Source organism: Podarcis raffonei, chromosome 2 (assembly GCF_027172205.1).
Source record: "Podarcis raffonei isolate rPodRaf1 chromosome 2, rPodRaf1.pri, whole genome shotgun sequence".
In the NCBI taxonomy this organism is placed as follows: domain Eukaryota; kingdom Metazoa; phylum Chordata; class Lepidosauria; order Squamata; family Lacertidae; genus Podarcis; species Podarcis raffonei.
In genome coordinates, this window is record NC_070603.1 from 120,230,931 (window position 1) to 120,254,872 (window position 23,942).

General features: G+C 41.2%; 1 protein-coding gene across 1 annotated transcript; it reads right to left on the reverse strand.

Moving 5' to 3' along the window:
* Positions 1-7,452: 7,452 nt before the first annotated feature.
* LOC128409320 (zinc finger protein 208-like) lies at positions 7,453-23,202 on the reverse strand. The gene is made up of 2 exons (XM_053379666.1): positions 23,163-23,202; positions 7,453-10,801 (listed from the first exon to the last, which is right to left on the reverse strand). The coding sequence occupies exon 2, from the start codon at positions 10,785-10,787 to the stop codon at positions 7,599-7,601; it is 3,189 nt and encodes a 1,062-aa protein (XP_053235641.1). The 5' UTR covers positions 10,788-10,801; positions 23,163-23,202; the 3' UTR covers positions 7,453-7,598.
* Between the last annotated feature and the right edge of the window lie 740 nt (positions 23,203-23,942).

Below are 23,942 nucleotides of genomic sequence, written 5' to 3' on the forward strand. Positions count from 1 at the left end.
GACACCTGCTTCTTGGGAGAAAAGCAATGACAAACCTAGACAGCATCTTAAAAAGCAGAGACACCACCTGATTAAAGTTATGGTTTTCCCAGTAGTGATGTACGGAAGTGAGAGCTGGACCATAAAGAAGGCTGATCGCCGAAGAATTGATGTTTTTGAATTATGGTGCTGGAGGAGACTCTTGAGAGTCCCATGGACTGCAAGAAGATCAAACCTATCCATTCTGAAGGAAATCAGCCCTGAGTGCTCACTGGAAGGACAGATCATGAAGCTGAGGCTCCAATACTTTGGCCACCTCATGAGAAGAGAAGATTCCCTGGAAAATACCCTGATGTTAGGAAAGATGGAGGGCACAAGGAGAAGGGGACGACAGAGGACGAGATGGCTGGACAGTGTTCTTGAAGCTACGAACATGAGTTTGACCAAACTGTGGGAGGCAGTGGAATACAGGAGTGCCTGCCGTGCTCTGGTCCAGGGGGTCACGAAGAGTCGGACACGACTAAACGACTAAACAACAACAAGGTGCTACTGGAAGGAATCTTTTTAAAAAAATTATTCTGTTTCGACTATGACAGACCAACATGGTTACCTACCTGTAACTCGGTATTTCATCAGCAGAGTTCTATTCTGAAACATTGCCTTTCACTAGACTATGCAACAAGGAAACTGTCTCGCTAACACACATGTATTTTTAAATGTTTGACTGCTCTTCCGTGCAAAACTGATGTATCTAAAAATTGTATTTAAAACATAATTTGGTTTTTTAATATGTGCTGGATGAGGTTACATCTTCTTCCTTTCCCAGATTATAAGATAAACAAATACCTGCACATAGCTGCATAGTGGATTTCACATTTCCAGATTGTGTGTGTGTGTGTGTGGGGGGGTGTTACAGGAAATACTAGGGGAGGGGAGAGCTGGGGGGAGAACACACAGCACAAATACATCCCATCAGGAACCGGCCACTGCCTGGATATTTCGGAGACATAAAACTGAAATCCCTCCTAGGCAGATGAAGGTGAAGAAACACACATCCTGGAACAGTGACCTATTAGCACTCTAGACACAGGCTGGGAAATCAATGCATCTTCTATACTGTTCTAATTTCTCTCGGCCAAAGGTGTCATGGACTTTGAAGACACTCAAACTCAGAACGCAAGGGAGAAGCGTGCCAAGAGGAAGGCATGCATGGCAAACCCTAACCATGATCAACTCCCACCTGGAAAGCTATGTTCCCACTGTGGAAGGACGTGTGGGTCCAGAATTGGCCTCCATAGTCACTTACGGACTCATTGGTTTTTTGAAATAAAACTTTATTCATTTTTCTTTTTCATTCATTACATACATCTCAAAGTCTTAACCTTTACTATGTATTCCTTCCTCACGCCCCTCCTAGGCTTCCCCAACTTCCTCTTCTGGTTTCTTACTCTTTTCACCCACCTTGCTACCTCCTAACAGAAAAAGTTATTAATAACATAACATCAAACCTAAATACATAAAAGTAAACACACCATATTTCTCTATCTTCTACACATTTTCTAATACTAATAGTGTGAATGTTTATTTAAATCCTGCCATCAAGCCTATCGACTTTGTTTCTATAAATGGTTCCCATTGTTTTTCAAAGTCGCTGTTGTCCTTTTCTCTTAGTCTGTCTGTCATTTTTGCCAGTTCTACATCATCATCATTTTTAATTTGTATACCGTCTTTCAATTTTACGATACTCAAGGCGGTTTACAAGCTGAAGAAACAGAAAATGTACATCTTATAACAATCTAATGCAATACAAAAATGTGATAATAAAACATAACTTTAAAATAGGCAACCTCCATCCAAAAAGTAACATTCAACAATCATTAGAACAGTATAAAATAATAGTATCAACATATAAAAGTTAAACAGAAATCCACTCAACAGTTACAATAATATCTAAACTGTAATCAATAAAACAATGGCAAGCCACAGTACATAAAACAATACGATACACATTGAGAAGCAGAGAGTGGGGCAAGGCAGGTGGAAGGAGGCCTTGCCTGATGGAGTCTCTCCCCTCACAGTTCTTCCTTCAGGCACAGCTTCCTTGTGAGGAGACCCAGGGCCGGAGGGTGGGGCAGGGCAGGTGGAAGGAGGCCTTGCCTGATGGAGTCTCTCCCCTCACAGTTCTTCCTCCAGGCACAGCTTCCTTGTGAGGAGACCCAGGGCCGGAGGGTGGGGCAGGGCAGGTGGAAGGAGGCCTTGCCTGATGGAGTCTCTCCCCTCATAGTTCATCAACTTCTCTTGCCATGGTTCTTTACTTGGTATTTCTCCAGTCTTCCAATTTTGTGCAATCAACATTCTTGCTGCTGTACATAAATAAAGTCCTCTTTCCTTTCGGTATGTCTTGGCCTAAAATACCTAGTAAGAAGGCTTCTGGTTTTTTTAGAAAAGTTATTTTCAACATTTTCTTCAATTCATTATATATCATTTCCCAATAGGCTATTACCTTTTTACAATCCCACCACATATGATAAAACGTACCTTCTATTTCACATCTCCAACACTCTCTTTTCATTTTTATACATTTTTGCCAGTTTAACCGGTGATAGATACAATCTATACATCATTTTCACATAATTCTCTCTCAATAGTATATAATCTGTCAATTTCAAATTTACTTTCCACAATTTTATCCAATCTTCAAATTTTATGTTATGGCCCATTTAATCATTACCGATTTTACTTCTTCATCTTTGGTTTCCCACTCCAAAAGAATGTTATATGCCTTTTTAAATAATTTTGTATTTTCTTCTATCACTTCCTGGGGGCTCCCAGTACGTTTCCAAGCACAATTAAAAGTGCTGGTGTTGACCTTTAAAGCCCTAAACGGCGTTGGCCCAGTATACCTGAAGGAGCGTCTCCACCCCCATCGTTCTGCCCGGACGCTGAGGTCCAGCGCTGAGGGCCTTCCGGCAGTTCCCTCATTGCAAGAAGCAAAGCTACAGGGAACCAGGCAGAGGGCCTTCTCGGTAGTGGCGCCCGCCCTGTGGAACGCCCTCCCATCAGATGTCAAAGCGATAAACAACTACCTGACATTCAGAAGACATCTTAAGGCAGCCCTTTTCAGGGAAGTTTTTAATGTGTGATATTTTAGTGTATTTTTGGTTTCTATGGAAGCCGCCCAGAGTGTCTGGGGAAACCCAGCCAAATGGGCGGGGTACAAATAATAAATTATTATTATTATTATCTTTCTTGTCAGGAATTCCAGTACCAGAACAAACAACAATGGTGACAAGGGGCATCCTTGTCTAGTTCCTTTTTGTATACTACATTTATCTGTTATCACCCGATTTACAATTATTTTTGCATTTTGATCTGAGTAAACAACTTGCATTCCCCTATTAAAATTTACTCCAAATCCCATCTCCTCCATCACCCTCTTCATGAAGCTCCAAGAAACATTATCAAATGCTTTTCCCGCATCTCTAAACATTAATGCTGCTTTTTTCTCATTTCTCACTTCCAGGTACTCTATAATATTTAATACATTTCTAATATTATCTTTGATTTCTCTGCCTGGAAGGAATTCAGCTTGGTCATGACGAATAAATTCTTTTAGGATTTTTTTCATTCTATTTGCCAAAACAAATGCCAATAGTTTATAATCATTATTAAGTAATGAGATCGGCCTATAATTTTTAACTAACGTCACATCCAAATCTTGCTTTGGTATCAAAGTTATATAGGCTTCTTTCCATGTTTCTGGAACTTCCCCTGTTTTCAAAATCTCGTTCATTGTGTCATATCATCCAGTATTTCTTCATTCAGTCTCCACCGAAAGGTGGACTGAGTGTCTTTCTGTATTTCCATAGTTATAGAATTATGATCTGACATTGTTCTTGGATCTATTTCAATATTTTTAATTTTTGCCTCCAATTCCTTAGAGACCCAAACTGCATCCAGTCAGGCACTGCTTTCATGAACATGAGAGAAAAAAGTGAACTATTTTTCGAACGGATGCTTAATTCTCCAAATATCTATCAATTTTACATTTTCTATCATTTCAAAAAAAGTTTTGAGAAGTCTACCCTCTTTCGTGTCTTTCCTCCTAATCGTTCTTTCGCTAGTGATGGGACTCTAATTGTCTCTAAATCCTGAATTTTTATTTATTTTTATTTGGTGCATATATCCCTACCAAAATTATTTTTTCTCCCTCAACTTTAATTTCTACCATTAATTTTCTCCCTTTCTCATCCTTTTGAATTAATTGTGGTTCAAGTGCACGTTTTATGTACAAAACAATTCCACGTTTTTTGGAAACATCTGATGCAACAAAATGGCTCCCTAGTCTCTCATTACTCAAGATTTTCTCATGCTTTCTTGCAACGTGAGTCTCCTGTAGGCAAATTATATCCAAATTCCGTTTTAAAACTCATGCCACACCCTGTTTCTTTTTATATTACTGTTAAGGCCACTGACATTCCAAGTTAGTAATTTAAGATTTGCCATTATCTAATTCATTTTGAAAAGATTTGCTTTTTTGCCCTGCTCTTTCAGTCTTTTCCATTTCATCTCTTTGCATCTCATAAGGGGTTCTAAAGTCTCTCCCCGAGCTTTGAAACTCCCTCCAGGAATTCCCATTTGTCATTTATTTCTGCTCCTCTTAAAGTTGCTGTCAGGTTTTGATACTTCCTTCTCTTAACTCTCAATTTAAATGGCATTTCTTTAAAAACGTCAACTTTCTGTCCTTCACTCACCAGACCATCCTCAAAACATTTTTGCATTACTGCATCTTTTTCTTTGTTGTGAAAGTCAAGAGAATGTCTGATGGCTGCCTTTTCTCTCTTGAAGCTCGGGTTCGAACTCTGTAAACATTCTCAATGCATGCTTCCATTCCTTCCTGTGCCCCCATCCAATTCCCCAATATCCCGTCCATATAACTTGCAAGGCCTTGTTCCTTCTCCTTTTCCGGCAACCCTCTTATTCGAATTTTAATTTAATTTTACAGTGGTACCTCAGGTTAAGTACTTAATTCGTTCCGGAGGTCCGTACTTAACCTGAAACTGTTCATAACCTGAAGCACCACTTTAGCTAATGGGGCCTCCAGCTGCTGCCATGCCCCGGAGCCCGATTTCTGTTCTCATCCTGAAGCAAAGTTCTTAACCTGAAGCACTATTTCTGGGTTAGCGGAGTCTGTAACCTGAAGTGTATGTAACCTGAAGTGTATGTAACCTGAGGTACCACTGTAAATGTAAATTATGTTGTTCTAGTTCATTCTGTCTGTCTGCCAGCCCCCCTACCGCCCCCGCTAAAGCCAATTGATCTTCCTTTATTTCTTCTCTAGATTCCACGGTTTGTTCTAGTTTTACTACCTTTACCTCCAAAGCATTTACTTTTTCATCCAGTCTGTCAAATTTCTGCGACAATACTTCCTTGGTGTTCTCTATATCTGATCTTATTTCCATAAATTGTTTAATCATAGTCTGCTCCAACCCTTTCCTAAATTCTGCAAAATGTAAGGCCGTAAGTTCCGCCGTTTCTGATTTTGGAGTATTTTCTATATCTCCCTATGCTGAGCCTCTCCTTCTTTCTGACACTCTCTGTTTTACTGGCCGTTTAGATTTCTCTGCCATGTCAGTTCTCAAAAACAAACTGTTCCCAAGCGCTTCTGTCTTAAGGACACTTCAGTCCTCCTGTCTTTTCCTCACTCCTATCTTGTATACAACAGTTCTCCCACCAATCCAATTCCCACACCCTTTTAAACCAAACTGTAACAACACTTTCAGGTTTACAGAAAATTACAAAAGTTCCACAATATCCAAAAAATAAAAAGAGAAGAGGGCAAGATCAACTTTATATATAATCTACGGAAGAAAAAATAAAAAAGCAGGCCACAACAGCAGTCTAATAGTTACCACTGTTCAAACTCGCTGTTACGGTGTCTCCTTGATGATTTAGCACTTGCCAAACTTCTAGTTATATTATAATCCACAAAATGTCTTGTAATCTAAAACTCCACTGTGAGTCCAAAAATTTTCCAGACGTATTTATAATCCAAATGATATTTGTAATCCAAATGAGGTTTGTAATCCAATATCTGCTGCTTCTCTGTTTCTATTCAGTTTTTATTCCAATACAGGCCCTGTTCTTTAAAAAGGAATCCTCCCCCCCCCCTTTCTCCTACTCCAGCTCTTACCAGGCACTTTCCCTCCCTGGGATTACCTCCCAGTTATGGAAAAGTGTCCTTCTGCCAAGGTTTGGTAGGACTTGCCAAGATACAAGGTCCTTTTTAGAATTATTATTTTTTAAATCTTGGCAATTTTTCCAAGCCTTTCAGTACTTTCACTCACAAAATCTGCATTCCTATTCATAAGAACTGAGAGTACTCCAATCTCTTCCTGTATCTTCCTTTTAAGAAATCAAAGAACAAAGAGCAATAGTTTCTTCTTGTATCCAAAGTATATTGTGTTATTAAGTAGCAAAGTGCAGGTTCAAAAGTATCTGAAGACTGATGTGTCTCCAAAGTTTTTTTCCCCATTCACAAGTCTGTACCACAATTCTTTTTATTTTGAAAACTCCATTGTTGTTGAAAATAACTTTTTTCCTTTGAAAGTCTGCTGCTTCAGATGGCGATTCATGGTTTCAGGATTCTGAGCCACGCTGGAGCCACGGGCAGGCTCAAATCGCTGTCTCTCTCTCTCTCACACACACACACCCCACTCACTGCCAATGCAGTGGCGGAGCTCCGGCAATCGCAGCAAGCCTCTTTACACCTGGCTGGTCCCCTCAACACCCCACTGCCCGTGGGGCCTTTTTTTTGGGGGGGTGCCTAACCCTGGCACTCTCCTCCATTGCTCCAAACCCCCGGTAATAGTCGTCTTTTAGACGGATTACTCGCACCACGCCACCATTTCCCTTCGCAGGTAAACCGGAAGCCCCACTCATGGACTCATTGTTAAAACCGTGTTTATGGAAGACAATCTTACTCGGCTACGAGTGATCGCCAAAGAAGAAAACTTTCTCTCTTGACTGTGTACTAAGGCTTATTATACAGTATATATTTTTCAACAGCATTTGTTCATTAGAGCTGTGATCTGAGGGGCTATACTCTCATTGCAAAGATCTGATTTACATACGTCAACAGAATACCAGCAAATGCATTTGTGTCTATGAAAAATATCAGATCAATTCACACCAGATTAACAAATCTTGGGGATGGGAGAAATATTAAAGCAACGCTATATACAAGTGATGAATACACGGGAAATAACGCATGGGAAAGAAAACAGAACATAACTATGTAAATCTAACTCTGATCAGGAGAACAATCTGCAACACAGCCACTAAAAGGAATAAATATTCTAATGGAAGCAAATTCTAATTCTGAACACAATCATTGGTTTACTCTCTATAGGCGTTATTCGATATGATTAAATATCTTTCCACACTCCAACCTTTCTGTTTCCCTTGTACAGTTTAGTAAGGGAGTCCGTGTCACATAAGTTCTTTCTATAGGCCAAACATTTCTAAGATTTCCTCCCTGTATGAGTTCTTTGGTGGCTAGTAAGGATATTACTACGACTGAAGCTTTTTCCACACTCCGAACACGTATAGGGTTTCTCTCATGTATGAGTTCTTTCATGCGACTTAAGGGAGCTACTGCGACTGAAGCTCCTTCCACACTCCGAACATGTATAAGGTTTCTCTCTTGTATGAGTTCGTTGATGCAATGTAAGGGAGCTATTGCAACTGAAGCTTTTTCCACACTCCGAACATGTATAAGGTTTCTCTCCTGTATGAGTTTGTTGATGCAACGTGAGTTGGCTACCGCGACTGAAGCTCTTGCCACACTCCAAACATTTAAACGGTTTCTCTCCTGTGTGCAATCTTTGATGCAAGGTAAGGCTGCTATTCTGACTGAAGCTCTTTCCGCACTCCAAACATGTATATCGTTTCTCCCCTGTATGAATTCTTTCATGTGAGGAAAGGTAGTCGATGCGACTGAAGCTCTTGCCACATTCCCAGCATTTATAAGGTTTGCTGCCTCGATGAGTTTGTTGATGTCTAGTAAGCGCACTGCTGCAAGCGAACCTCAATCCACACTCCAAGCACGTATGCGGTTTCTCCCCTGTATGAGTTCGTTGATGCGACTTAAGGTGGCCACTCTGACTGAAGCTCTTTCCACACTCTGAACATGTATACGGTTTATCCCCTGTATGAGTTCGTTGATGGGACTTAAGATGGCTACTACTACTAAAGCTGTTTCCACACTCTGAACATGTATACGGTTTCTCTCCTGTATGAGTTCTTTCATGCGACTTAAGGGAGCTACTGTGACTGAAGCTTTTTCCACACTCCGAACACGTATACGGTTTCTCTCCTGTATGAGTTCTTTCATGCGACTTAAGGGAGCTACTGTGACTGAAGCTCCTTCCACACTCCGAACATGTATACAGTTTCTCTCCTGTATGAGTTCTTTGATGCGACTTAAGGGAGCTACTGCACCTGAAGCTCCTTCCACACTCCGAACATGTATAAGGTTTCTCTCTTGTATGAGTTCGTTGATGCAACGTAAGGGAGCTACTGCAACTGAAGCTTTTTCCACACTCCGAACATGTATAAGGTTTCTCTCCTGTATGAGTTCGTTGATGCAATGTGAGATGGCTACCGCGACTGAAGCTCTTGCCACACTCCAAACATTTAAACGGTTTCTCTCCTGTGTGCAATCTTTGATGCAAGGTAAGGCTGCCATTCTGACTGAAGCTCTTTCCGCACTCCAAACATGTATATCGTTTCTCCCCTGTATGAATTCTTTCATGTGAGGAAAGGTAGTCAATGCGACTGAAGCTCTTGCCACATTCCCAGTATTTATAAGGTTTGCTGCCTCGATGAGTTTGTTGATGTCTAGTAAGCGTATGGCTGTGAGTGAAGCTCATTCCACACTCCAAGCACGTATGCGGTTTCTCCCCTGTATGAGTTCGTTGATGCGACTTAAGGTGGCTATTCTGACTGAAGCTCCTTCCACACTCCGAACATGTATACGGTTTCTCCCCTGTATGAGTTCGTTGATGGGGCTTAAGATTGCTACTCCTACTGAAGCTCTTTCCACACTCTGAACATGTATACGGTTTCTCTCCTGTATGAGATCTTTGATGAATGGTAAGGGCACCACAGTGACTGAAGCTCTTTCCACACTCTGAACATGTATACGGTTTCTCCCCTGTATGAGTTCGTTGATGCAACGTGAGTTGTCTACCGCAACTGAAGCTCTTGCCACACTCCAAACATTTAAACGGTTTCTCTCCTGTGTGCAATCTTAGATGCAAGGTAAGGCTGCCATTCTGACTGAAGCTCTTGCCACACTCCAAACATTTAAACGGTTTCTCTCCTGTGTGCAATCTTAGATGCAAGGTAAGGCTGCCATTCTGACTGAAGCTCTTGCCACATTCCCAGCATTTATAAGGTTTGCTGCCTCGATGAGTTTGTTGATGTATAGTAAGCGTATGGCTGTGAGTGAAGCTCATTCCACACTCCAAGCACGTATGCGGTTTCTCCCCTGTATGAGTTTGTTGATGCGACTTAAGGGAGCTACTTTGAGTGAAGCTCCTTCCACAGACTGAACATGTATACGGTTTCTCCCCTGTATGAGTTCGTTGATGCAACTTAAGGTGGCTACTCTGACTGAAGCTCCTTCCACACTCCGAACATGTATACGGTTTCTCCCCTGTATGAGTTCGTTGATGGGACTTAAGATGGCTACTATTACTGAAGCTGTTTCCACATTCTGAACATGTATACGGTTTCTCTCCTGTATGAGATCTTTGATGCATGGTAAGGGTACTACTGTGACTGAAGCTTTTTCCACACTCTGAACATGTATACGGTTTCTCCCCTGTATGAGTTCGTAGATGCAAGGTGAGGGAACTACTGTGACTGAAGCTCTTTCCACACTCCAAGCATTTACATGGTTTCTCTCCTGTATGAGTTCTTTGATGCGATGTGAGATGGCTACTGCGACAAAAGCTCTTCCCACACTCCAACCATTTATAAGATTTATCTCCTGTGTGCAATCTTTGATGCAAGGTAAGGCTGCGATTCTGACTGAAGCTCTTTCCACACTCCAAACATGTATATTGTTTCTCCCCTGTATGAATTCTTTCATGTGAAGAAAGGGAGTCGATGCGACTGAAGCTCTTGCCACATTCCCAACATTTATAAGGTTTGCTGCCTCGATGTGTTTGTTGATGTCTAGTAAGCCTATAGCGGTGAGCGAAGCTCATTCCACACTCCAAACACGTATGCGGTTTCTCCCCTGTATGAGTTATTTGATGCGACTTAAGGTGGCTACTCTGACTGAAGCTCATTCCACACTCTGAACATGTATACGGTTTCTCCCCTGTATGAGATCTATGATGCATGGTAAGGGTACTACTGTGACTGAAGCTTTTTCCACACTCCAAACATTTATAAGGTTTCTCCCCTGTATGAGTTCGTTGATGCACGGTAAGGGCACTACTGTTACTGAAGCTCTTTCCACACTCGGAACATGTAAATGGTTTCTCTCCTGTATGTACTCTTTGATGTAAAGTAAGAGTGGCGCGACAACCAAATTTCTTTCCACACACTGTGCATTCATGCTTTTTCTCCTCTCTGGGAATTTGATTTTCACCACCCTGAGACGTACAAGAGTCACCCTCCGGCTTCTGCTTTCGTCTCCCCTCTCGCCTTCTGCCTCCATCTTGAACCCTCAGCTTCCTTTGTTCTTTGGATCCTTTCGGTGACATTTCTGATTGTTCCCCTTCTGCCAGCATCCCTTCAACATCTCCTGATGGAATAAAAAGGCAAACTGATGAAATGCTAAAGGAGTGTCTTCACCCCAATCATTCAGTCAGGACACAGAGATCCAGGTCCCAGGGCCTTGTGGCAGCTCCCTCACTGTGAGAAGGGAAGTTACAGGGACCGAGGCGGAGGGCCTTCTTGGTAGTGGTGCCCACCCTGTGGAACGCCCTCCTGTGAGATGTCAGATAAATAACTATACAACCTTTAGAAGACATCTGAAGGCAGCTATGTAGAGGCAAGTTTTTAATGATTTATGCTTTATTGTGCTTTTATATTTGTTGGAAGCCAGCTAGAGTGGCTGGGGCAACCCAGTGAGATGTGTGGGGTACAAATAATGAAAGTATTAATATTAGTATTATTATTTATTGAGTTTATATACCTCCCTATACCCAGAAGTCTCAGCGTGGTTCTCAGAAAAGATCCAGAATAAAAACAACAATCCAATAACACCCCCTCCAAAAAGTCACATTTGAAAAAGGATATAGGATGTCAAACATATCAACCAAAAGCCTGTTTAAAAAGGAACCTTTTTGCCTGGCATTTAAAGGTGTATAATGAAGGTGCCAGGAGAACATTCCTGGGGAAATGCATTCCACAGATGGGGAGCCACTGCAGAGAAGGCCCTGTTCTCGTGTTGCCACTCTCCGGATCTCTTGAGGAGGAGGCCCACAAAGGAGGGCCTCAGAATATGATCTCAGGGTTCGGGTAGGTTGGTTTTTTTTCAAAAAAGTATGTAGATAACCAGGAACCAAACTCAAACCGTGAAGCCCCGCAGGCGGCCGATACATTGGGTGTACATAAACAATAAAAACATATTCAAATCAACCATATGTACAATTCTATATATATTAAACTCCACACTCCATAAGATTTTAACATTTAATCACCCCATATTGTTCAAACCTACCCAAATAATTCAGTATCTTCTAAAACCAGTCCTCCTCTTTCTCACTGACCTTAAACCCTTTCATTTTACATACCTTCACAGTTAGGTATTCTAAAAAGATAATATTATTCAATTTTTCCCTCCATTTGTTCACCCCTGGCTCTTCTCCATTTTTCCAATTATTCGCTCTAACCTGTCTAGCTGCAATTACCATCAATTTTACCCATTTACATTCCTCTTTTGTTTTTAACCCGGTGCTACCCAGGCTAATAAGAACCATTAATTTAGATATCTCCACACTTCTACCCACAATTCCCAATATTTCTATACCAATCTATTTCCAAAACTTCTTAACTAATGGAGAGTCCCACCACATATGACTGTACGTTCCCATCACTCCACATTTCCTCCAGCAATTCTTGCTTCCACATTTTGTGATAGGATACAACCTTACTGGTGTGTAATACCATTTTTGTACCAGCTTCAACCGCTGTTCCTGAATTATCCTAGAGGTCGCAACAAAGAGTGATTGCTGAAAAATTCTTTCCCAGTCTTCATCTAAAATCTGTTCCTGGATATCTAACCTCCAATATTCTTTCAAACTTTCCTCTGGTGATTTCCCCATATTTAATAACACGTTATACAATTTTGAAACTATTTTGGCCCTATCTAACCTATATTCTTTCACTAATTCTTCGAAGGGTGTAATAATTCTTTTACCACATTCTTTAACTTCTTCTTACTTCAACAGGGAGGAAAGTTGCTTTTTCTGTAACCAATTAATTTTGTTCCAAATTCCACTTTCCTCTTCCATCGTACCTTCTAATTTCCCAACTTTTCTCTATATCCTGAATTGAGATCTCCTTTAATTTATCCCCTACCTCTTTTGGGATGAGCTCCCGTAACGGGCCCATTTTATCATAATACCACATTTGGGTAAGGGGAGAAAGATCAGGAAAAAGCTTCCTTCTCCACTTCTCCCATACCCAAATGGACCCCGTAAATGTTGATATTTTTTCTACTTCCTTTTTCCTTTTCCTCCTATGGAATATTCTTATTTTCCCTCCAACCAAATCATAAGATGTCTCTTATGTAGATGTAATATGCAGATCACCAGGAACCAAACTCAAACAGTGAAACCCGCCAAGCGGCCGATACAAAATGCATTCCAAAGGAAAATAAAGGAGAAGAAGAAAATGGAGATCTGGGAGGAAATTAGAAAAAAGGAAAGGATCCTTTTCCAAAAACCAGATGATGAACTAATTAAGGAAAATACAAAAATTTTACAGACGCAATTCTCCATGATAATAAATGAAGAGATAGAATAGAAGATAAAATGGTTGAGACATAGAAATTTTGAGTTTGCAAATAAACCTGGCAAACTTCTGGCCTGGCAATTAAAGAAGAAAAAGGAAGATAGAATTATCAATAAAATTAAAATTGAAGACAAATGGATTCAAGAACCGAAGGAAATTAGTAAAAACTTTGCTAGTTTTTTCGGAAAACTATATAAAGAAGGTCCAGAGACTCTAGAAAAAATAATTGATTATTTGGGCAAAAATAAACTACCAATAACACCTAAGGAAAAAACTGAAATCTTGAACTCACCAATAACAGCTATGGAGGTGCAACAAGCTATACAGAGATCAAAATTAGGAAAGAAACCGGGCCCAGATGGTCTCCCAGCTAATTACTATAAAAAGTTAGAACAAGCATTATTTCTTCCCATGAAAGATATAATAATATTCTGGCAAATGGAAAGCTACTGAAAACCTGGAAGGACAGCTTTATTACTCTTATCCACAAACAAGGAACAGATGCCTCAAACATGGCCAATTACAGACCTATTGCACTGCTAAATAACGATTACAAGATTACGGCTTAGCGGCTATTAACGGCTTAGCGGCTTTAAGAAAAAGCAAACAAACTCGCGAGACGTTTCGTCTTGCGAAGCAAGCCCATAGGGAAATTCGTCTTGCGGAACGACTCAAAAAACGGAAAACCCTTTCGTCTAGCGAGTTTTTCATCTTGCGAGGCATTCGTCTTGCGGGGCACCACTGTAGATTAAAAATGGTGCTGAAAGAGATAATTCATAAAGATCAAACCGGATATCTTCCCGGACGATCTATGCAATCCAATATTAGATGTGTGATTAATGTATTAGAATATTTGGATATTAAAATTGATAAACCAGCAGCTATTATGTTGGTGGACACTGAAAAAGCTTTTGACAATGTGTCCTGGAAGTTTATGAAAAAATTAATGGAAGAAATCCGACTGGGAGAAAATATTTGTAAAGGAATAAATGCCATCTATTCGGAACAATATGCAAAACTGATCATCAACGGAAAAATTACTGAGGAGTGCAAAATAAACAAGGGAACCAGACAGGGCTGCCCACTGTCACCACTGATATTTATCTTGGTGATGGAAGTCTTGAACAATCAGATAAGAAAGGACCAGCTTGTTAAAGGCATCACTCTGGGAAACAAAACATATAAAATTAAAGCTTTTGCGGACAATTTAATTGTTATGACTGAAAACCCTAAAGAAATTCTGAAAAGAGTGCTGGAATTGATTAAAGAATTTGGAGAAGTGGCAGGCTTTAAGCTGAATATAACAAAAACAAAAATGCTTGTTAAAAATGTAACCACAGAAGAAAAGGACGACTTAGAAAAAATATTGGGCCTGAAAATCTCCTCAAAAGCAAAATACTTGGGTATTTGGATCACCCCCAAGAACATAAACTTATTTCAGGATAATTACACCAAAACTTGGTTAGAGATTAGAAAAAACTTTGTAACCTGGAGTAAACTAAAATTGACATTTCTGGGTAGAATTTCCATTATAAAGATGAATGTGCTTCCAAAATTAATCTTTTTATTTCAAATGATTCCAATACTGGGCGAAGCAGGTTGTCTCAAGATATGGCAAAGAGAAATTTCCAAATTCCTGTGGGAAGGGAAGAAACCTAGGATTAAACACCTGATCTTAATAGACATAAAAGAGAGAGGAGGCTTTTCCCTACCCGACCTAAAACTTTACTACGAGGCAGCCTGTTTCACCTGGCTAAAAGATTGGTGCACATTGCAGGATCCGGACCTCCTGGACCTGGAAGGTTTTGACAACCGTTGGGGATGGCACGCCTACCTAATATATGGAAAAGCGAAAATTCATTAAAAAATTACCAACCATATAATAAGAAAGTCACTCTTTGCTGTATGGGAAAAATATAAAGACCTGATGGAGCCTAAAGTCCCGTGGTGGACTTCTCCAGTAGAAGCCATAGAGATAAACCGGAAAAATACTCAGGAAAGCTGGCCAACATATAAAATACTTCTAAAAAATGAAGATAACCAAATAAAATTTAAAAACTTTGAGGAAATAAGAGAACACATTTCAGACTGGTTCCAATACCATCAGTTATTTGAAAATTTTAGATCTGACAAACAAAAGGGGTTCTCAACAGAAATTTCCCGATTCGAATCTGATCTTGTAAATTCTAAAAGAAAAACTCTTTCCAAAACTTACCAACTCCTCCTTGACTGTCCAGTCAAGGAGGAGGAGGTAACTGTGGCAATGGTGAGGTGGTCCCAGGATTTTGGCCATTCAATAACCATGGCCCATTGGGGAAATTTATGGAAGATCAATTGGAAATTCACAAATTGTTACACGATTAGACTTTCAAAAAATGCAACATCGATGGTATCTAACACCATGGAATCTTTCAAAAATGTATAAAAATGTATCAAGTAATTGTTGGAGATGCGGAGACTCAGGAACATTCTACCATATGTGGTGGATATGTAGGAAAATACAGGTATTCTGGGAGAGTATACATGCAGAACTGCAAAAAATGCTAAAGATCTCTTTCAATAAAAAACCAGAGGCCTACCTCCTGGGAATAACTGATTTGGATATTCCACAAAAGATGAAGGGTATCTTTTTATATGCGACGACAGCGGCAAGAATTTTGATCGCAGCAAAATGGAAGAGTAATGAAATCCCCTCTATATAAGATTGGATCCAAAAGCTGACAGAATATACCGAATTAGATGGTTTATCAGAAAAAATAAAGAATAAATCAAAACAGGAATTTGTTTCTAAATGGGAGGTTTTCATAGAATATCTGAAGAATAAATATAGTAGTTTAAATTCTGTTGCAGCATTCGAGGAACTTCAGTAATAGTTGCAAGGTAGATATAAGAAATTAGATTTATTGAGAATAAGTTTAATTATGAAAAAATGTGTAATGGCAATAATTAATATGAATTTGAAAGATGGAATAGACGGGAGGTTGGGTCTTTAGTGTTAAGACCAATAGATGTTTTATTGTTTGCTAAGAAAATTATGTGTTTATAGTTATTTTTGTAATTTGTGTGTAATTTGATATTTGTGTTGTTTTTTGTTTTTGTTTTCTTGTTATATAAATAAAAAACTTTATTTAAAAAAAATATTCAAATCAACCATATGTATAATTCTCTATATATTAAACTCCACACTCCATAATATTTTAACATTTAATCACCCCATATTGTTCAAATCTACCCAAATAATTCAACATCTTCTCAAACCAGTCCTCTTTCTCACTGACCTTAAACCCTTTCATTTTACATATCTTCACAGTAGGTATTCTAAAATGATAATATTATTCAATTTTTCCCTTCATTTGTTCACCCCTAGCTCTTCTCCATTTTTCCAATTATTTGCTATAACCTGTCTAGCTGCAATTACCACCAATTTTACCCATTTACATTCCTCTTTTGTTTTTAACCCGGTGCTACCCAGGCTAATAAGAACCATTAATTTAGATATCTCCACACTTCTACCCACAATTCCCAATATTTTTATACCAATCTGTTTCCAAAACTTATTAATGAATGGATAATCCCACCACATTTGACTGTACGTTCCCATCACTCCACATTTCCTTACTGGTGTGTAATACCATTTTTGTACCAGCTTCAACCGCTGTTCCTGAATTATCCTAGAGGTCGCAACAAAGAGTGATTGCTGAAAAATTCTTTCCCAGTCTTCATCTAAAATCTGTTCCTGGATATCTAACCTCCAATATTCTTTCAAACTTTCCTCTGGTGATTTCCCCATATTTAATAACACGTTATACAATTTTGAAACTATTTTGGCCCTATCTAACCTATATTCTTTCACTAATTCTTCGAAGGGTGTAATAATTCTTTTACCACATTCTTTAACTTCTTCTTACTTCAACAGGGAGGAAAGTTGCTTTTTCTGTAACCAATTAATTTTGTTCCAAATTCCACTTTCCTCTTCCATCGTACCTTCTATTTCCCAACTTTTCTCTATATCCTGAATTGAGATCTCCTTTAATTTATCCCCTACCTCTTTTGGGATGAGCTCCCGTAACGGGCCCATTTTATCATAATACCACATTTGGGTAAGGGGAGAAAGATCAGGAAAAAGCTTCCTTCTCCACTTCTCCCATACCCAAATGGACCCCGTAAATGTTGATATTTTTCCTACTCCCTTTTTCCTTTTTGTCCTATCAAATATTCTTATTTTCCCTCAAACCGAATCATAAGATGTCTCAACTGGCAAGCTTCATAATATAAAACCAAATTGGGAATCCCCCATCCTCCATCTTGGGTTCTATGATACCTATATCTGCCAGCCGTCCTTGGTTTCTTGGATGCAAAAACAAACCTATCGCTTTTCCCTTGCCACCCCTTCAAAATCCATTCCGATATGTGCCAGGGTAATACATAAAAAAAGACAGGTTAATCTGGTTAACAAAATCATTTTAACTAAAGCAATTCTTGTACTAATTGATTCCTTCCTTTTCTCCCATATTCTCAACTTCGACTGAATACCGCTCCAAATTTCTTTATAATTATATTCAAATATTTTCTCCACATTTTTAGATATCCTTACTCCTAAATACTTTACTATCTTATTTGCTATAGGAATACAGTGGTACCTCGGGTTAAGTACTTACCGTATTTTTCGCACCATAGGGCGCACCGGACCATAGGGCGCACCTAGCTTTGGGAGGCGGAAAACAAGAAAAAATTATTCTGAACCCCAGAAGCCAGAACAGCAAGAGGGATCTGGCTTCTGGGATACCGTGTGGCTGTTCTGGCTTCTGGGGTAACTGCGCCAAGCCTCTTCAGGGCAGCGGGATGAAGGCTCCCCCTGCCCAAAGAGGCTGCGCAGGGCTAAAGCAGAAGCCAGGACAGACGCATCGCTGAAGGGGCACTGCGCCTTCTCTCTCTCTGCGCAGCGCCCCTCCTTCACAGGAGAGGTGCTGCGCAGAGAGGGAGAAGGGGCATCGCCCTTCAGCGAAGCTAGAGAAGGAACAGAAGGAGACCCTTCTGTTCCTTCTCAGGCTTCCAGGACAGGCGCGTCGCCGCGAAGCCAAGGAGCCTGCATTCGCTCCATAGGACGCACACACATTTCCCCTTCATTTTTGGAGGGGAAAAATGCGTCCTATAGAGCGAAAAATACGGTAATTCGTTCCGGAGGTCCGTTCTTAACCTGAAACTGTTCTTAACCTGAAGCACCACTTTAGCTAATGGGGCCTCCTGCTGCTGCTGCGCTGCCGGAGCACAATTTCTGTTCTCATCCTGAAGCAAAGTTCTTAACCTGAGGTACTATTTCTGGGTTAGCGGAGTCCGTAACCTGAAGCGTATGTAACCTGAAGTGTATTTAACCCGAGGTACCACTGTGCCCAACAATTCAGAGGCTTCTAATTGAGTTTTATGTTCCACATTAAACACATCATTGGTGATTTAGAAAAATTAACTTTTAACCCTGATACTTTTGAAAATCCTTGCAAAATTCTTTTTAATGGCCCCATTGGGGTCTCTAGGTCCTTGACCGTCATCATCATATCATCTGCATACATTGTCATTAACTCCCCCTCTGCTTTCCTTTCCCCCGGGATTTCAAATCCTTTAATCTCATTATTCTTTTTGAGTTTAATTGCTAATGGTTCCAATGCTAAGATAATGAGCATGGGAGAAAGTGGACACCCTTGTTTTGTACCACTTAGCACCTGGGCGTACCCCCCTGCCGACCCACCAATTCCTACCATTGCTTTGGACTCTGTATATATTGCTTCTATCACATTTTGAAATTTCCCTCCAAATTTATATTTTAGCAGTATCTTTTTCAAATGATTCCAATCCACCGAATCAAATGCTCTATATATATCCAATGACATGAGATTAAGAGGCAGGTCCTCATTTTTCGCTAAATACACCATACCCATCACCTTCCTAACTGCCTCCACCAAATGCTTCTAAGGCATAAACCCAAATTGCTCTTTCCCCACCAATTGTACAATACAGTTTTTTACCCTTATTGCTATGACTTTGGCAAATATTCTATACTACATATTAGTAATCGATATTGGCCTACAAGAATCCGGCAGAGTTTGATCTTTCCCTGGTTTGGGAATTAATACCAATCTTGGCTCCAACCAGGTAGGTGGAGTTGAAGCTCCATTCAAAATTTCTTGGTACGGTACAGTCACAGGTGGCACCAATATATCCTTAAAATGCTTATAATACACCACACGGAGAGACCTCCTCCCGCCGCCAGCCTTTGGAAGGCTGCTCCGAAGGCAGGCGGGGGGGCGGAGAGACCTCCTCCCGCCACCAGCCTTCGGAAGGCTGCTCCGAAGGCAGGCGTGGGGGGCGGAGAGACCTCCTCCCGCCACCAGCCTTCGGAAGGCTGCTCCGAAGGCAGGCGGCGGGAGGAGGTCTCTCCGCCCCAACAGCAGCCGTTGGATGGCTGCGATCTGAAAATGCTGCCGGGCGGCAGCGAACGCTGCGCTGCCGCCCGCCAGCATTTTAAAAGCCCCCGGGACAGCGGAGAAGTCTCCGCTGTCCTGGGGGCTTTTAAAATGCTGGCAGTCGGGAGGAAAGGCCTCCTGTCCCCGGAGCTTGCGGGGTGGGAGGTGGGGAGAAGGGCTTTTCTTCCCACTGCCAGCCTTCAGAACAGCCTTCTGAAGGCTGGCGGTGGGAAGAAAAGCCCTTGTGTCCCCCCCCCAGCCTTCAGAAGAGGTTGGGGGACAGACTGTCCCCGGACCTGGTCTGAAGGCGGTTTCCATAGGAACGCATTGACTGATTTTCAATGCATTCCTATGGGAAACCGTGCTTCGCAAGACGAAAAACTCGCAAGAAGAAAAAACTTGCGGAACGAATTAATTTTGTCTTGCGAGGCACCACTGTATCTTTCCCTTTTTTTAACATTGACAAACTCTGAATACATTCTCCCCTAATGACTGACTTCACTGCTTCCCATTTTGTTGCTAATGGGATTTCTGGGTCTAGAGTCTCCTCAAAATACCTTTCTACCGCAATTTATATTTTAACTTACTCTGCTCATCAGCTACCAACCAAGGGTAAGACCTATTAATGTGACCTATTTGAAGGAAAGCAGATATGGGGGCAGGGGCAGTGATCTTAATCATTCCAATATCCATTCCCTTCACCCATTTCCTAGCCTCTTGTGATATTAAAATACCATCCAGTCTTGAGAATGTTCCATGAGGGCTAGCATAAAACGAATATGAGTAATCCTTGGGGAACAACTCCATCCATAGTTCCAATAGTCCAAACCTCCCACATAATTTTTTAAACTTCATACCCTTTTCCTTTTTGGAACTATTTCCCCCTTGTAGATTAACATTAAAGTCCCCCCCCCCCCAACTACTTTTGTATAAGGCGAGAATTTCTCAAGCTTCTGTAAACACCTATAGAGAAAATCCAGCTGGTGCTTCTTAGGGGGATAAATTGACGCTAATGCCACAGGCTCACTCTCCAAGCAACCTTGAACAAAAACAAACCTTCCATTCTTATCTCTTTAACACCTTATTCTCCACAAAGTCAACACTGGATTTAATTACTATTCCCACCCCTCTACTTTTCCAAGTTCCAGAAGCCATAATTTTTTTCCCTTTTACAAAGCCAGGGAAATTAACCTCCCTCTTCCCACCCCCCCACTATATGTTTCTTGCAAAAAAACATCATCATCAAATGTACTTCCCAATTCTCACTCGCTTCACCTGATTAGCCAAACCTCTAACATCAAGAGCTGTACACACAATATTCACATTCTTTATCACGTCTTGCCCAACCATCTCACTTCTCCTTTCCCCTCCTTTTGTACCATGCCCGCCTGGAGGTAAACCCAACCCCAACCACCACCCTAACTAACCCTACTGTGAGCCCTACCCTTTCACCCCCACAAAAAAGTCCAGGAAAAAGAAACAAGACAATAACTGTGTGACGCCAAACTGTGTTCATACGCAAAACTTAGGTTCATAAGGAAAGAAGTATTGTGGTCCTGAGCCATTTAAGGCTTTATAGGTCAAAATTTGCACTTTGAATTGGACCCAGTAACTAACTGGCAGCCACTGCAGTCAGACCAGGATGGGGGTAATATCCTCAAACCGCCTTGCTCCAGTGAGCAACCAGGCCAGTAAATTCTGCACTCGCTGAATTTTCCAAATTGTCTTCAGAGCCAGCCCTACGTATAACGCATATCTATATCGAACCTTGAAGTTCCCAGAGCATAGACAACGGTAGATAGGCTATCCCTGTACAGATAGAAGCTTAGCTGGGCCACCAGCCAAAGCTGATGGAAGGCACTACAGGCCACCTGAGCCTCGAGCAACAGCAAAGGATCCAGGATTACCCCCAAGCTACGAACCTGCTCCTCCAGAGGAAGTGTAACCCCATCAAGAGCAGGCGACCTTCCAGCCATCTGCTCTAGGAACGACCCACTAACTGAGCCTTATCTGGAGTGAGCTTCAATTTGTTGGCTCTCATTCAGTCCATTACCCAGGCAAGACACTGGTGGAGAACCGCTGAGAGGTGGAGAACAATGAACAGGGGCACATTTTCCTTGTCTCTCTCTCGACAGAGGTCATCATACAGGGCCACCAAAGCAGTTTCTGTGCCAAAACCAGGCCTAAACCCTGATTGAAATGGATCCAGAAAATGAGTTTCTTCCAAAAGCACCTGGATCTGGTCTGCGACCACTTGCTCCAGAACCTTGCCCAGGAAAGGGAGATCAACAACTGGCCGGTAGTTAGGCTTTCTGAATTCAGAGAAGGTTTCTTAAGGAGTGGTTTTACCTCTGCCTCCTTCAAACATGCAGGGACCACCCCCTCTTGTAAAGAGGCACTGATCATCTCCCTGGCCCAGCCAGCTGTTCCCTCCCTGCTGGATTTTATCAGCCAAGAGGGGCAAGGGTCTAGAATGCAAATGGTCACCCTGACTAATCCAAGCACCTTGTCCATATCCTCGAGCCTGACCAACTGAAAAAACTCATCCAACACAACAGGACTAGACTGTGCTCTGGACACCCCATGAGACTCATCTGCTGTAACAGCAAGTCAAGGTCTTGGTGGATGCAACAATTTTATCTTCAAAATGCTTTGCAAACAAGTTACAGCCAGCTACTGCTGGTTCTATCACCTCCTTTGGTCCAGCTTGTAAAAGGCCCTGTACAACCTGGAAAAGTTCTGCCAGACGACATGTTGAGGATGCAATGGAGGCAGAAAACTATGCCTTCTTTGCTGCCTTCACTGCCACAAGGTAGGCTTGATAATGAGCCCTTACCAGTGTTTGGTTGCATTCATTTGGATCTTTCCTCCACTTTCATTCAAGCAGTCTCCCAGCTTGTTTCCTCACCTAGGCTCTGGAGTATACCAGGGGGCCAATCAGGCTCCACAAAGTGGGAGAAGGCGCTTAGGGGTATTATTATTATTATTATTAGTAGTAGTAGTAGTAGCCTGCCTCAGCCACACTTGGCATTTTAATGTGGACTTGAAGTTGCTTGTTTCTCCTTTTTTAAAAAAACCTCTTCTGCCCAGAACTCCTCTTTCATAAACTGCTTACACAAATAATTTAACATGTGTGAGTTTGGAGGGGGGTAATTGGTTCTTTTTGTCTCAGTTTTGATTATGTACTTTTATCCTGTGAACCGTCCTGAGCCCTGTGGGTATAGAGAGGGATATAAATTTAACAAATTATAGTAAAATCAGGCCGGATAAAAATTATTACAAGTTCCGGGGCGGGGGGGTGGGGGGCTCTGCAGAAGGTTTCCCAATGCTTAAGGGTTTGCCTTGACCCCAAGCCCTATGGAGAGACCAAGGAAGGTCCCCCACCTGCCCGAGTTGGCCTGCAGGGAGGAGAGCAGGAGAAAGATCTGCCCTTTCATTGGGAAAAGATGCCCTACCCACATAAAAAGGGGGGAACACCTATAAATGAATCATTTTAGCTGAATTATATACAGAATGCATTAATTACGGCAAATGTAAATATTTGGGGAAATACCCTTTGCAAAAGCGTGGGCATTACGAGAAATCTGCACCAAAATGCTGACCAATTTTCAAGAGGCCTTTAAAAATAATAACGTGAAAATCTGGATAAATTGACGACGAGAAAAAGGAGACACAGAAAAAACTTACATTGAAACGGTTTGCCTAACAGGGTTTTTTTTAATCCCTCCCCACAACTCCCTCCAGCTGCACCCCCAGTCTCTCCCCCAGTTATAATACATAATAATATGACGCACCTCCAGCGCCTCCACGAGGAAGGACAGCCGCCGCCATGTTGGCATCTCCCCACGGAAGCGGAAGCTGCTATTCTCCCGACAGCCTTTTTCCTCCGCTCTAGAGGAATCTCAGCTGTGTCGCCGCTGCTCTTAACCGTTTCGGAGCCGAGCGGCAGGAGCCTCTTGGCTTCTCCGGGCAAAGAGCTGGATCAGCTGCACGGGCGCCCCAAATGGTTTTCTAAATTATTTATTTTTATATAAAGGGGAACTGTTGTTATTTTGAAAATTTTAATATATATATATATATATATATATATATATATATATATATATATATATAAAAATAAAAATTTTCAAAATAACAACAGTTCCCCTTTTGGTACATAGATATCCAATCCAAATTTGCAATAAATGGCTTTTCCTCGCCCCCTCCTGTTTCCATCCCCCCCTTTATTCGCCTTGCATGTAATTATATTTCTCCAATTAATTCCAACTTCTTTTTCCCATTCTAATTCTATTCTTAGTTCATCAATGTTACATCAAACCTGCTAATGTTTTCACGTTTTTACAGTGTTGTCTAAAATAGTCTATAAAGCTCTCCCATTCTTGATTTAATTTTTTTTCCTGATTAGATCGGCCTGATGTTCACGGAAAGTTTAACCATTTCGGCATAGTCAATCATTTTGAGTTTTCC